General features: G+C 37.0%; 2 protein-coding genes across 2 annotated transcripts; one reads left to right on the plus strand and one right to left on the minus strand.

Annotated features, from left to right (window-relative positions):
- The first annotated feature begins 3,945 nt into the window (after positions 1 to 3,945).
- On the plus strand, positions 3,946 to 7,207 carry LOC121636376. Its single transcript, XM_041979845.1, has 7 exons — positions 3,946 to 4,038; positions 4,357 to 5,027; positions 5,133 to 5,178; positions 5,649 to 5,740; positions 6,107 to 6,217; positions 6,340 to 6,616; positions 6,998 to 7,207. Exons 1-7 carry the CDS (start codon positions 3,997 to 3,999, stop codon positions 7,205 to 7,207), a joined length of 1,449 nt encoding a protein of 482 aa, XP_041835779.1. The 5' UTR covers positions 3,946 to 3,996.
- LOC121637463 (G2/M phase-specific E3 ubiquitin-protein ligase-like) lies at positions 7,124 to 9,580 on the minus strand. The gene is made up of 7 exons (XM_041981662.1): positions 9,401 to 9,580; positions 8,886 to 8,982; positions 8,639 to 8,801; positions 8,449 to 8,552; positions 8,229 to 8,373; positions 7,997 to 8,117; positions 7,124 to 7,821 (listed from the first exon to the last, which is right to left on the minus strand). Exons 2-7 carry the CDS (start codon positions 8,978 to 8,980, stop codon positions 7,514 to 7,516), a joined length of 936 nt encoding a protein of 311 aa, XP_041837596.1. The 5' UTR covers positions 8,981 to 8,982; positions 9,401 to 9,580; the 3' UTR covers positions 7,124 to 7,513.
- Between the last annotated feature and the right edge of the window lie 6,164 nt (positions 9,581 to 15,744).

A 15,744-nucleotide genomic window follows, 5' to 3' on the forward strand; every position in this document is an offset into this window, starting at 1 on the left:
GTTTGGTCATAGAAATACACAGATTCAACTAAAGCCCAAAGAATGGCAAAATATGGCTAATTCAAAGTGAAAATAATCAAAAACTGAAGTATTAGCCAGATCGCTGTGGTTCAAAGACACACAGTTGCTCTTTCCTGGAGAGGGAAAATATTACCATCAAGACTGGAGCTTTTCATCTTTGCTTCAAAGAGGGAATAAACATACTGTTTCATATGGAAATGTCTCAAGTCTGTCTAAAAATATTTGTGGCATGCAAGGATGTGAAATATAAATGTTTTATAGCGAGGGAAAGTTCAAACAGAACTAAAGGTCATTGCAACATGTCTGTAAGTCAACTGAATGACTTCTGACAGTATGCTAATTACATTATTTCGGGAACTCAGGCTGCAACACCACTGCAGCACTCTGTACAGCCAAACGTCGAGTTATTGTCCTTTAGGTGTTCCATGTTCTTTGAATGTCCACCTGACATTCACCTCCACTTTTTCTCCCCCTTTTCTAATCCAAAATATCAAAATATAATTTAGGTCTTGTAATTTAGTAGGTATCACAAATAACGGGATTTTTTATAATCTTATCAATCAATCAATCAACCTTTATTTCTATAGCACCTTCTCATACCCCAGGGTACCCAAAGTGCTGTACAGATAAAATGACAACAAATAAAACATCAAATCACAATAAAACAAGCAGTTTAAAACAGTAAAACAGACAGATAAAAATATAATTAAATTAAAAGACCTAGCCTAATGATCCCGCTCTCTATGGTTAAAAGCCAAAGTAAAGAGATAAGTTTTCAAAAGACATTTAAAATTATTCAAATCTTTGGCAGACCTCACAGAGAGAGGAAGTCCATTCCAAAGTTTTGGAGCCACCACGGAGAAAGCTCTGTCTCCCCGAGTGACTAACCGAGTCCTCGGGACTACTAACCTGAATTGATTTTCCGACCTCAGTGCCCTACCAGGACGGTGGTGGTGAAGCAACTCGGACAAATAAAGAGGTGCTAGACCATGTAAACATTTAAAAGTCAAGAGTAAGAGTTTAAAAGAAATTCTAAAAGCAACAGGCAGCCAGTGAAGGGATCGCAGCACTGGCGTAATGTGCTCCCGCCGTCCAGTACCCGTTAGTAAGCGGGCAGCTGAGTTCTGAATCAGCTGGAGACGGTGCAGAAGAGACTGATCAATCCCAGAATAAAGGGAGTTGCAGTAGTCCAGTCTAGAGAAAATGAAAGCGTGAATAACCCTTTCTAGGGCATCACGGGGAAGGTAAGGCTTAATTCTGCTGATAAGCCTCAGCTGATAAAAGCTAGACTGGACTACTGCACAAACCTGCCTGTCAAATTTGAGGTTAGGATCAAATAAAACCCCAAGGTTTTTAATAAAAGAATGAATAAATAAGTCCAGGGTACCAATAACGCTGCTGCATCCTGCCAGCAGGTCAGATTTACCAAAAATAATGACCTCTGTTTTTTTGCTGTTTATACACAGGAAATTTCTCTCCATCCAATTTTTTACGTCCTGCAAACACTGTTGAAGATTTTTAACACAATGATCTTCTGCAGATTTAAAAGATAAATAGATCTGAATGTCATCGGCATAACAGTGAAAAGAGACTCTATATTTTTTGAAAATAGATCCCAGGGGAAGCAAGTATAACGAAAACAAAATAGGGCCTAGGATGGAGCCTTGAGGAACCCCATAACTAAGTTGGGCCTCAGAAGAAGAGCAATGCCCAAGATGGACTGAAAAGCTTCTCTTTTTTAAATAAGACTTAAACCATTTGAGTACAATACCGTTAATTCCTACATTTGCGCCTCCAACAGGCACACATTATCTAACAAAGGTGTATATTGTCCTTGTAAAAAACTAAATAAAGCCAAAAACTTTTTACCTTTCTAAACTTATTACTGATACGATAGGAATCTAACTTACAAGTATTAAACTGCAATATGATCTGTTGCAAATGGAACTAAAGGTCAGAGTACATGAATTATTATATATTTTGACATTTGGTTTTTAGACTAATTTTTACTGCTTCACTTGACTAAAAAAAAAAAAAAAAAAAACAATCTAAGATGGCACACTTCTTCAAAGGCTATATGAAAAACTCTAGAATTCAAATCGGTATCACTGAGCAGTGTTGCCGAACCCTTTAAACGGCCTCATGCAAAATATGATTTCAGGGTCCTCTTTGGAGCACCTCAGCACTACCAGGGCTGAACTTTTACTAATGCTTGATCATTGCATACACTCTAAATGTATAATAGCCATTCATTTGTATTTTGTCTATTCTACGCTCATTTAGCAGATACTTTTCTCTAAAGTGACTTACATAAGAAGGCGGTTAGGCAGTTAAGGATCCTGCCTAAAGACCCAACTGGAAGGTGTTAATATTCACCCCCTGTGGGATTCAAACTCGGGTCTACCACAGCCACTATCACATTAAAACAGCTGACTGAATTTAAATTACATGTATATTAAAAAAACAACTTTTAACTCAAAACAAGCTTTGTTGATATAAACTGTTACGACCCAATATAGGGGTATGATTGGGCGTAACAAAAAAAAAATAACGTTGGGACAGTTGTAAAAGGTCATTTTATTGGCACAGCAGTGAAACGCCGAATAAAACCTGTAAAAGAGAAAACTGTAAAAGTGTTGGAGTTTGAGAAACTGCTGAAATAACTACAAAGGAATTAACAAAACCCTGTATGAAACCCACCGAGTGAAACCAAAAGAATGTACAGAACTCGGTGTGAAAACCAAACCAAACAACAGAGCAGCAGTTCCATAAACTAATGTGACCGTCGTCACAAACAAAACACTAAACTAGCCCAACACCAAACAAAAGATAACCACAATGGCAGAACACAAACCGAAGTGTAGCAAAGCTTGAACTAAACTGAGGGTATAAATATGGCACAGCAAACACCCAGTAAGCAATGCCACCAAAACCTCTGCCAAACTGACCAGCCTCGCTCCTACAAAACGAACAAACACACAGTAACTAAAGTGAGGGGAAGCGGCCTGTGCCATTTACGGCTCCCCCCCCCCCGACTGAACTCGGCAGCAGCCTTTTCAATCTTTGCTTCTCCTAAGCTGCAGTCTGATCGGCTGAATGAGTAGTCAATCAGAGGGAAGGAGACTGGGGTGCTCCTGAACCAGCCACTCCACACGGAGCTCCGAATCAGGCAATCAAACGGCAAACAAGCCGCAGCTGCCTGCAATAAGCAGTGGCCGTAACATAAACAATATACTGTGGAGCTAAATCAGGGCCAAAATGTTTGTTCATTTGAAAAAAAGTTTTGAAATTAAGAAAATTTAAATTGAAAATGAAAGTCAAGTTGTTATTGTAAACTTTGAAAAAGAAATAATTGTATTCAAAATAAAACAAAGTGTACCAAATGTTTATAATAAATTTAATTACAATTGGATTATGTTTTGCATTTTTTAAACAAATTTTTAAAAATTTATTTTTCATATTGATTTTTTTTTCCATGTTTGAGCTTTTTTTTCTATCGGCTTTAAAATAATATTTTTTCAAATTCATATTTTTTCTGTAATGTTCAAAACCTTATTTACAGTTTCAGATTTTTATTTCACCTTCAGATCATTTTTTCAAACCTTCAGATTCCTGTTTTTCAGTTTCAAACTTTTGGCCCTGATCTGGCGTGATGGGCGGGGCTAAAGAAAATAAGGGCGTGAAATCATGACTGACAGCACAACTCAGTTGCCTCTAACATGTTGCCTTCAGGAAACGTGGAAATTGGCAAAATCTACGAAACACCTTCTGCACATTATTATTATACAATTGATAGAAAATACATCATGTGCCACCAGTAAAGCTCAGTTATTAAAGCTGTTCCAGTTAGTACTGTGTCCAAATCACCCTGTAAGAGTAATAAATTATTAGCAGTTTCCTCAAACACAAGCTAGAAGTTGACATTTCCCATGCCCCCCAAAGTGACCTTCAGTGAACGTTGTACCTCTCTGAAAGATGGCGTCCTCTTCGGGTAACGATGTCGGCGCGAACAATCAGGTAAGTGTTTAATTTTCGAATAATTACACCGCGAAATAGTTCTAATTGTTTTAATATTTGTGACACAGCGAGATAAGTAAAGGGAGAAGATGTTTAAGCCCATCATGACAGTGCTAACGACTAGTGTTTTCAATTTGTTTGTCAGCAGTACTTTGTTGTCTTAGTTTGGGCAGGATAAGCAATGGTAGCCACAACCTAATCCATCCTTTTCACAATCCTAATTCCATTTTTGTGTACATAACACGCGCGAGTTAGTCTGTATACATGGGCAACAATAAAGCTAGTAAAGTAATTTAAGATTATGTCCATTTAACCTAGGAGCACCTGAAAAGAGAGCTTATGCAGCGACTACTGCATAAAGTTTCCCAGGTGATGCACAGACAGCCCCTTGATGAGAACTATTTGCAGTTCGTTGTCAACCAGGAGATGGTTCTTTTAAGGTCTTTGTCCAACCAAGTGGAGATTCCTCAAGATGTTATGAGTGCTTTGACAGAGCTGTCAACTCTTGTCAGTATGGAGAACATCAGTGAATTGACCCCTTCTCATGTGCCAGTGTTAGAAGGAGAGCTTGGACGACCCAAATTTGATGTGTCTCCTCACCAGCTACAGACACTAACAGAAATGTCCTTATCAGTGCCACAAATTGCAAAACTTCTGAGAATATCTGTGAGGACAGTGAAACGTCGCTTACACGAATATGGTATTAACATAAAGCAGTGCTATAGTACACTGAGTGATGAAGAACTGGACAATTTAGTCAGATCAGTAAAGGCAAGAACGCCGCATGTTGGATACAGGATGATGAAAGGAATCCTTCAAGCCATGGGCCACCGTGTACAGTGGCAGAGAGTGTCCTCAGCAATGCATCGTGTGGACTCTGCAGGTGTTTTGTCAAGAATGACAAGGCTGGGATGTGTAGCCCGAAGGACATATTCCGTCAAGGGTCCCCTTCACTTGGTACATATCGACACAAATCATAAACTAATAAGGTAGGATGATGTTGACCTAATCTGTAAATGCTAAATGCTGGATTATAGTTTATCATTACTTAACAAATGCAAGCGATTTTTGTTTTGTTGTGTTCTTTTTTACAGATATGGCCTGGTAATATTTGGAGGGATTGATGGCTACTCAAGAAAAGTGATTACGTGTTTTTCTTTCTTTCTTTCTTTCTTTCCTTTCTTCCTTCTTGCCTTCCTTCTTTCCTTCCTACTTTCAGCATTAGACAGAAAAAGATGATGGAAATTGAAAAGTGAGATACTGGTGTATTGGTTCACCATTAAACTTGCTGTATGATATACAGATCTTCCTGTCTGACAAACTGGTCCAAACATTTTTATTTTGTGAAGATTTGGTAACTATAAAGGCTTTGCTATCTGGCTATTTTTTTTTATCCCTCAAAGTCTTTTTGTGTCTGTTGTATTTGGGTGGAGGGCAGATTACATCTACTCCTACCCTATGAAGCATGTTTTTTTGTTTGTTTGGTTTTGATTTTATAAATGTGTGTATTTTTTACCAAACAGTACCTCATGTCATTAACATGTTTTTCTATCTATAGTTACAGTATTAGTTTTGATTACATTTGCACTTTTTGATATTTTTATCTCTAGATCATGTACCTGGGTGCTGCTGCTAATAACAAGGCAACAACTGCACTTGATTTCTTCTTGGAGGCAGTACAAAAGTATGGCTTTCCATTAAGGTAAGAAAATTATTTCTTTTAATAGTGAGTATTACCCATATGTTTCAAATCTGTTGTTTTGATTCTTCACATGATTTAAATTGTAATTATTTAAAAATTAGAGGTGTGAAATATACATATTCAGTTGTTGATTAACTCTCATATTCATGTTTAAATGGTTCAAACATTTACAAAATGTACCTTAAATAACCATCCCAAATTTCCTTCAGGATCAATAATTTATTTATCTATCTGTCCCATAACAGTATGCTTTAAACAGTATTTGGTGGTATTTCATTCAGCTGTGATGTTTTTAAGTGTTTGAGGTTTAGAAACGTGTAGCCAAATTTACTAAACTTGAACTGTTAATGTTTTTTTTTTTTTCAGAGTGCGAGGTGATCAAGGGGTGGAAAATGTTGGGATAGCAAGATGCATGTTCACCATTAGGGGCTGTGGAATAGGAAGTTTCTTGTCAGGCAAGAGTGTTCACAATCAAAGGTAAATTTAATATTTTCAATTTTCCCTGGTATTAATAAAGCATTCTTTCATTTATTTTTGAAGTTAGTGAATTTTAAGATAAAATAAATAGAAGTTATTCATTCTTTGATGTCATTGAACAGAATAGAGCGCTTGTGGCGAGATGTGTGGATGGCTGTTTCAAGTGTGTATTATGACATCCTTCATAACCTTGAAGACGAAGGCCTTCTGGATCCGTGTGATGGTATTCACATGTTTTGTGCCCAGCATTCATTTCTTCCACGTCTGCAAAGGGATCTGGATGTCTTTAGGCTGGGCTGGGATAACCACCCTTTAAGGACAGAGCACAATCTATCTCCACAACAGCTGTGGACCGTAGGACTCCTCCAGAATCCAGTTGATTCTCCAGACAGAGAAGAGGTACAAAATGAAATAATTAAAAATTATACAAACTGTCTTTAAAGTGTGCTTAAATATGTGCACATGGGGGGGACAAAATACAAATACAACAGAAAATAGCACTCTTGCACTATTGGTCATTTAAATTTAAAGCAATGTTACTTATGGCATTATCTACTAGCAAAAGAACAATGTAAACATGTTAAATATCTACCTAATGGTTAAAACATTACATACATGGTGTACACATCACATATAAAGTACATTGAATCTGCATTTTGTATTGAACATCTCTGCGTAAACATTTTCACATTTACATGGTCAGTCCTGTGTCTACAGTATTAAAATTCACAACTCCATGTCTCTGAATTTTCATTTAATATTTGACTTTTATCATCACAGGACATGGAGGATGCAGATCTTGATGTCAACTCTACTGGTGAGCTGGATGGGACCAGTCCTGGAATAATTCTTCCATCTGTTGAATGTCCTCTCTCTGCACAGGACATGGCAAGGCTAAGGGACACTATTGATGTCACAAGACCATCTCAATCACAGGGCAGAGACATTTATTTGGATGTATTGAGCTTCGTAATAAATCAGGTTTCCTAGGTGGATTCAGTATACATTTGACTTTTCAACACAGAGAAGGTTGTTGTACTATGTTTATTTGTTGAAACATGGAGAATGAAAGCTTGGGAATTTTGGTGAAAACAGCCATCTTATTCCAAACAGCATTTTTTTTTTCTGAAGTAAAACTGACTTTTAAACTGTAAATTCTTTGTGTACTTCACTTACTTAATTTACAACTTATGTAAGTGTTTCTTTAACTTGAACATGAAATTGATAAAAACAGCTGTTTGCATAACAGTTTGGCTTGAGTTAAACCTCAAAACAGGAGAAGACAATGGTCACACTTTAAACATTGTTAAATTCCTGGCCAAGATGAAAAGCATCCATTAGAACCACTTTAAATTGATCATAGGACTTCATGTGTTTGACAGGCAGCACGATGGTCTTAGCACATGCAGATACAACAGGATAGCAGATGCTGTGCTTTCCAAAGTCAGCACCACAGTCATGGTTAAACTTGATCACCACAGCAAAGTCTTTTTTTTCTGAGGGAAGGAGTGGAATATGACCCTGACCAGTGATCCACTGCAGAAACCTGGCAGGTGTAACAGATCTTGGGCCACCTTCATCACCTAGATGCTCTGGACTTTCTGCTAGGATAAGAGCAGATTTAAAAAGAGAAATCAGAAGAATCTTCACATTTAAGAGAAGGGAAAAGAAAGTAAATATATTGTTTCTGAATTTAAGACTAACAGAATGATAACTGAATGTTGTGGCCATAACCATGAAATTTCAAAACTACACACTTTATGGAAAATAACCACTTACCTTCTGATTCGTAAAGAAAGTCTTGGATGAAATTAAGCATCTCCAGCTCAACTTGATGCCTGGTGGTTCCCTTTTCACTCAGCTGAGGGTGAATGGATGCCATGACAAACTCTGCATTAACCTATGATTAGATTACAAAGCAAATTATTTAATCTTTTATATTTTTCTGTGTCACAAAAGGTAAATACTTTATAGACAATCCATTTTAAGAAGAAACTAAGTTTGTACTCACTTTAACATCTTCCCCTTGGACAAAGAGAGGCTGGCAGGTATCTGGGTGCTGCTTAATCAGCTCAAGAAGGCCATACAGCTGCAAACCTTCCCTAAGTTGTTCCAGCATTGGCTGCAATCTAAGCACGGCATGGAGTGTAATGGCTCTGACGAAAAAAAAAAAAAAAAATCTTCAAAGCCTCACTTTTATTATACACAAACAAAAACGTGTCTTGGCATACCGGACAATCAGCTCCTTGTTTTGAACTGAGATGGCTCCTGTGAATCCACAGTTTAAAATCTCATCGGTCAGACCCTCAACTGACTGTTCAGTTGAGGATTCCACCTGAAAATATTATAAACAGATAAAATTATTATTAAATAAAATATGCTTTGTGTATGAAGACAATATGTGTACTGGCCATACAGCACCTGGTCAATCAGTGAACGCAGCTGTGAATCTGCCACTGTGTTCTTGCCGAGAAGCATTGGGTTGATCTGCCCATTACAGAAGTAACTGTAAACCCATGGGCTGAAAAACGCAGGGGCAGGACCTCCTTGTGCCAAACTAACTGTTAAAATCTCTCCAACAGTCCTATTTAAAAAAACGGAGCATGAGTGTATTGCTTATATTGTCAAATTTTACATGAAACAACCGTTTGACTTTATGTAGATATACCTGAAGAGTCCACTGTCAAAGTCAGTCAGTGAGTAGCGTGGACTTTTCTGGTGTGGTGGTCCCTCAAAGAAACGAGTCTCAATTCTGGCCACCATTTCTATCAATAGAAGTATGTTGGGAATTAACTGCGTTGTAAAACAGCCTTCAATACTTATGACATTTTTATTGTGTTGCTGTGACTCAATAATAAGTAGCACCACAAATTTATTTGAACATTTATGAAATTTCTTTTAGTTTTTTAGGACATACTTTGCTAAAATCAGACAGTTTTGACAAGTTTAGCAGAGATTGTCAAGAGGACTAACCATGCTCAACATAAGGGACTGATTGACATCTTATTAATAACAAAAGAAAAACCAAGTCATATTTAATATTATGACACAACAACTGTAACAGGGCTCACTTGGTAGATAAGACATATAACATAGAAGCATAAAATTGTGATGAATTTGGAATTAGTCATTCCTTAACCATAAATATGACATATATAACAAATTGATCTTCTTTGGATTCACCTGTGAGAAATTCTTTTCGAAGTGCACCAGTGTCTACTCCTGCTTCCCCAAAGAAGGACACCTTCAACGTAGCAGTTGGTGTATTTGTCTTTTGACGCTGCCACTGCAGAAGACCTCTCTCCAGAATGTTTGTTCTTGAAATGTGGATGTTGAACTCTTTCTCCACATCAACTCTTTCCCAAATGGTATTAAAAAACATCATCAATACTGATGAAAAAGCATAACAACAGAATAAACTACTTTTGTTCAGTTCAGAGAGTGTGAAGTTTTCTGCGTTGATGTAATTGACCTTTTAATATGCTCCTCATCTCCTTTGTTTCCCATCTCATCCATTGTGAGATCATCTTTGCATCTAATGAATGTACAATAGGTGGATTCAGTGTAGAAATATTTCCTTTAAAAAGTACAGTATTTTATATTCTGTAATGTAATTTCAATAGCCATACTTATATCAATTACCTTTCTCCACATGTGCTTGCATGGATTTCGAGGAAGTGTGTTGCAAATTTCAAGTTACAGATGGGACATGGAAGCTTCTAAAATTGAGATAAAACGTCAAATATTAATATGAGTTCGAATATATTAACATTAATGTACTATACTCATTACCATTAAGATATTTACCTCTTCATCCGATTCCTCTGTGTGAGTTTTCTCTGGAGGATGTGTCACAGAAACTATTTGGACCTTGCTTTGACAAGCCTAAAACAAACAACATTACACATATTGCAATGGATAATGATTAAGATTAAAAATGAAGTGCAATAACATCCTAAAAATGCATATATTGTTCTATGGTATTTCTATGTACCTCAGTACCCTCAGCTGAAGACTCTGACTCTGTGCAGTCCTGCACATGAAGAGCCAAAATTTGCAAAGGCAAATTCACTTTGCATGTTTGGCATTGTGCTTTGGGCATGTTTTTGAATTCCACTGCATCCGGAGGTAATGGCGTAAGGTCAAATTCTTGTTGTAAAGGAACTATATACAGTAAGTTTTTCCCAGCCCCAGTCACACTACGTAAAAGTGTCCTGGTGTATCCTTCAGAATCAGGAGGGACCAGTGTCAGTTTCCTTTTACCCTGTCCACCTGAAAACAAAGGTTTAATATAACAGATAATTTCAAGTTATTTGTACATAGATGCTAATTTAATGACTCTCATTTTTTGTGTACTTGTTACCCCTACCTGTGGCTTTGTAGAGCAGCCATCCTCCAGTTAGACCATACATCTTAGGATACTCATTTTGAAGAAGTCCAAAGAACTGCGAAAACATAACCATATGGTGCTGTCTGCATATTAAATGTTCTTAAGAGACATATCTTAGATCTAAATATCTATATACTTATGTACCTCTTCATGACTCATGTCCCTGGACATTGTGAGATGTCTTTTACCCAGTCCTGCCTGGGCAAGCTCAAACTCCTCAGAGGAGGATGGTGTTGTTTCTGTATTACAATTCAACAGATAGACATAGAAACTGAAAGGCTTCCATGTCTTTGAAGATGGTGGACCATGGATCTTTGGATTATGCATCTTTCGTTTTCCAAGATAACTTTTCTTTCCAAAAATCCCTGGGAAAGATCTGAATGTAGTGAGGAAAATGAGTAAAAATGGTAGCATAGCAAATTATAACACAAACTTGTCAAAATGCAGTTAAAACAGCTTAAAAAATCTATATTATCTAAAACCTTGCCATCTCCTGATCTACAGAGGAAGGTCTCTGTTCCTGCCTTCCTCCTTGTGCTGGCTGGTGCTGTCCCTGAGAAAGGTTCTGAGTGAGCACTGTAATAAGGTTCTGTGCAGCTGCTGCCACTGTTGAGCTGTAGTTGACATTCTGACAAACAGATATCAGCAAAGGTAATCCACATGTAGAGAAAACACAAGGAAATTATGAGGGCTGTACAACTTGCAATAAGTAAGCATTAACATTAAGCATTAATATGGGATGTTGCATAAACAAAGATCCTGCAGGGACTCAAGTGTTATAATCTTTTTTTTTTTTTAAAAAAAACAAAAAAAAAAACCTACATAGTTGGTACAGTTTTTGCTTTTCTACAAAATTTTCTGTGTTCTATTAAGACTAAGGAAGGACCTGTGCTGTATTCAGCTGCTCATACAGTAATACTGATAGTTGTAAATGAGCTCTTGACAGACCCTCAAAAGGTCCCTAATTATGTTAATAATACATATCAGTGTTTGTAATCAAGTCAATGCAAAGGTTTGCACATTTGTGGGGATGGTCAACTTCCATATCTCTCAATTTCCTTTGTGGCTATACCATTATCAAACATCCCATTAACAAGAAACTAGGATTATATAAATTTTATCATTCAAAGATCGCCTGTCCTTATCAATCAATCTACAAAGTAAATCCGATGTCGGCTGACGAGAGCAACGGGTACGAGAATCAAAGGTTTCACGTTACAATGGCGCTAACGGCTCTGCACATGCATACTCTGGACTTCTCCCTTTACTTATCTCGTTGTGTCACATATATTAAAACAATTAGAACTATTTCGCGGTGTAATTATTCGAAAATTAAACACTTACCTGATTGTTCGCGCCGACATCGTTACCCGAAGAGGACGCCATCTTTCAGAGAGGTACAACGTTCACTGAAGGTCACTTTGGGGGGCATGGGAAATGTCAACTTCTAGCGTGTGTTTGAGGAAACTGCTAATAATTTATTACTCTTACAGGGTGATTTGGACACAGTACTAACTGGAACAGCTTTAATAACTGAGCTTTACTGGTGGCACATGATGTATTTTCTATCAATTGTATAATAATAATGTGCAGAAGGTGTTTCGTAGATTTTGCCAATTTCCACGTTTCCTGAAGGCAACTGAGTTGTGCTGTCAGTCATGATTTCACGCCCTTATTTTCTTTAGCCCCGCCCATCACGCCAGATCAGGGCCAAAAGTTTGAAACTGAAAAACAGGAATCTGAAGGTTTGAAAAAATGATCTGAAGGTGAAATAAAAATCTGAAACTGTAAATAAGGTTTTGAACATTACAGAAAAAATATGAATTTGAAAAAATATTATTTTAAAGCCGATAGAAAAAAAAGCTCAAACATGGAAAAAAAAATCAATATGAAAAATAAATTTTTAAAAATTTGTTTAAAAAATGCAAAACATAATCCAATTGTAATTAAATTTATTATAAACATTTGGTACACTTTGTTTTATTTTGAATACAATTATTTCTTTTTCAAAGTTTACAATAACAACTTGACTTTCATTTTCAATTTAAATTTTCTTAATTTCAAAACTTTTTTTCAAATGAACAAACATTTTGGCCCTGATTTAGCTCCATAATATACCCTCATTCTATATCGTGCGTAAAAAAGTTTTGAGACGTGAGAATCTCAATAAATGGCTCTAAATAGTGAGCAAGATGCATTTAGAGTAAAGAAGTTAAGCAGTTTAATTACTGTTGTTTTTAAAATTCGGAGGAGAGTATGGGATTAGATTTGTGTCAAAAAGATAAAAAAAAAAAAAAAAAAAACTCAGAATATCAAACAAAAATTAAGTTAAGAGAAAAAAAAACGGTGAAAAAAAAGTTATTTCGAAAGTAAAACTTGGAATCAAATTCTTAGAGCAACTTAGAGCAAAATCTACTAAATTATTTCATAACAGCAAATACTACAGATATATAAAATGTGCTTAAATTTTTGAGGAAGAAATGTTTCCTGTCAATGAAAAACAAGTAGACTTAAAATAATTTGTTTAAATAAATATAACTTAAAACTTGGCTGTTATCAAGTAAATGTTACTTAATATCTTCACAACTGTTATGATTTATGGTAAGTTAATTTTACTTGATACTGGCAAGTAAATATTACTTGATATTGCAGCATTAAATTTCACTTAAATCATTTGTGTGCAAATACTTACAATAAATTTTTTAAGTAAATCTTATGAGTTGTTTTTTTCAGTGTTTCCTGTTTCCCTCGTGCTGATCAGAGTTTTGCTCTCGCTGCTGTCTTTGCAGTTACGCTTCCTTTCTCCTTTGCGCTTCCTCAATTTTTGTTTAAACTTCTGGCACAAACCTGTCGGGTGGGCAGGTCTTCTGAGAAGTCATTTCCGATTGGTCAGGGATTTTTCTTGATTGACAGTTCAGTGACCAAGAACATCCACAGAGTTAGCTAGCAGAGTCTCCAAGGCTAGTAGCTACACCAAGACCTCTCCAAGTCCTATGCCTGTTTCCGTTCATAAATCAGAATCAACTCTAAAGTGGGCGCACGTGAGGGAACACCATCCCAGCAAATGACAGCACAGGAGACGTGTTAAGTGCTCAACTAATCTCTCTCAGTTTCTGAGAGTCGGTGAAACAAACCAGTAACTCACGGTCTCCGTGTGCCACCTACTGGCCAAACATCATTACTGCATCTGTCTAGATAAGCCAATGTCAATGACAAATCAAAGGCATTTTCCAGAAAACAAAATCACCTTTCATACAGAGCTCATAATGCCTTAAAAAATAAAACAAAACAAAACAAAAAAACTTATAACATACTATTTGAGCACACATTAGTGGGCATTACACATACATAGTCCTTACACCAGATTGTTAACCAAAAACACTACCTGTAGACTAGCAGTATGGCTAGAGACAGGAAGCTTGCTAATGGGATTAGGTAAAAGCTAATGTACTTATTGTAAAATGTAGCTTTATTTAATTATACTGAAAAACTCAAAGTGTCTAATTACTGATAGAATATATGATCAATAATGTGGTCATGTTGAGGGAAGAAACCGATCATCGTTGGACCTGACAGAGCAGCTCTCTGTAAGTTTCACTTCAAAAAGAAAGCCCGCCCAACTCTTCTTACATTCAGCTTTTTTAAATTTTTGTTTACATGCCTGTGATGCAGGGAGGCCCAGCTTGGGCTCTGACTTCAGTGCTGGACCTTCATGTCAGTTTTGCATATAAGAGCTAATAAAAGAAAACTTTTTGCAGACGATGTTTCTGTTGACATCATTTAGATTTTTTCTAAGCTTATGTCATCAAGCCAAGTTGTCACAGAGCTGCAGTATAACTTTTGGTAGAGGGTTATTTATTGTGAATAATGGAGTGTTTTGGCTGATCAGTGTGGCATTCAGCCATCTCTTTCACTGGTAAACACTTAGAAAAAAAACACACACACACACACACACACACACACACACACACACACACACACACACACACACACACACAAAGAAAACACAAAGGGTCTGCTAATTTCCTTGCAGGCAGACACCTTGGGGGTAAAACAACGTTTACAAAGCCTTCCCTGAAAGTATGACCTTGGGCTGTGGCCTGGTACTTATGCAGGAAAAGCTAAACAGCTTTTGCATACCAAGAGAGCCATCTCCTTGTTTTCAGTCCAGTGGGGTGCCTCATAATAACAGGCTGGAGCAGGTCGAGTGATACCTCCCCCCAACTTCCCCTCTGTTTACTTTGTCCTGAACACCTGCTGTCTCTCAGCCTGTAAATTAGAGAGCACAACACAAGAGCAGTGTATATGTGGGAGTGCAGAACACAAGGATTAATTACCTGCACAGTTATAAGAGCCCTCCTTCACCCCGTCTCGCTCATCAGAGACTCCACAGCTCCTGGTTACAAAGCCCTGAAAACACCGTAACATCACTGCAAATCCAGATCTCTGTTAGTAAAGGAGGATGCAGCTGTAGCAACCACCCAGTCTGAATTCATATATTTAAGTATCACTTACATATCTGCTGGTGTATTTCAGCTGAACAGAAATAAGGCAATGAACTGAGGTGACTATAAGGACGTACTGCACATAAAAGGAGACTCCAGTGATGTGACTCTTTGGACCAACATCACCCACAATTAGATGTGAGCTGCTTGACCTCTGCTGTTCTACTACTTATTTCAAATCTGGTGTAGATTTTTACAAACCAAAGCGGTTCAGATGTGTGGATGATACTTGGGTCTGAATAAAATAACGCAGGCAGCAGAGCCTTCACTGAACAGATCAACTTACTGGACATTAACATCGAGCTCACAAGAGAGGATGCAAAAGAAAACAAACTGTTCTAAACTATGCTGTGAAGAGAGAAGCGTCAACATAGATGCAAAGAGCAAACCAACAAACACAGACCCATACTTTGACTTTATTTCATTTTAATGCGTATATCAGTCCCACATAATCACGTGTAAAACCAACAGGATTTTCTTGAATGCCCATTGAATGATTGCTTGTTCAACAAATGTAATTATTCATGGTAAAATGTTCTTAGAAAAATGTGTTCATTGAACATGATATATTATAGTTGTGTTAATACAAATGAACCATGTTATACTTAATCATGTCCTTTAAAAAATGGCCT

The sequence above is a fragment of the Melanotaenia boesemani genome, chromosome 3 (genome assembly GCF_017639745.1).
Source record: "Melanotaenia boesemani isolate fMelBoe1 chromosome 3, fMelBoe1.pri, whole genome shotgun sequence".
Classification (NCBI taxonomy): Eukaryota; Metazoa; Chordata; class Actinopteri; order Atheriniformes; family Melanotaeniidae; genus Melanotaenia; species Melanotaenia boesemani.

Bases quoted from the DNA above. Each gene is read 5' to 3' on its own strand.
- LOC121637463 (XM_041981662.1), bottom strand. From the start codon at position 8,980: ATGGTGGCCAGAATTGAGACTCGTTTCTTTGAGGGACCACCACACCAG. The intron at 8,802-8,885 runs GTATATCTACAT...TTTTTTAAATAG, and splicing joins TTTGACAGTGGACTCTTCAG to GACTGTTGGAGAGATTTTAA. The intron at 8,374-8,448 runs GTATGCCAAGAC...TTTTTTCGTCAG, and splicing joins AACAAGGAGCTGATTGTCCG to AGCCATTACACTCCATGCCG.
- LOC121636376 (XM_041979845.1), top strand. From the start codon at position 3,997: ATGGCGTCCTCTTCGGGTAACGATGTCGGCGCGAACAATCAG. The intron at 4,039-4,356 runs GTAAGTGTTTAA...CATTTAACCTAG, and splicing joins ATGTCGGCGCGAACAATCAG to GAGCACCTGAAAAGAGAGCT. The intron at 5,741-6,106 runs GTAAGAAAATTA...TTTTTTTTTCAG, and splicing joins AAGTATGGCTTTCCATTAAG to AGTGCGAGGTGATCAAGGGG.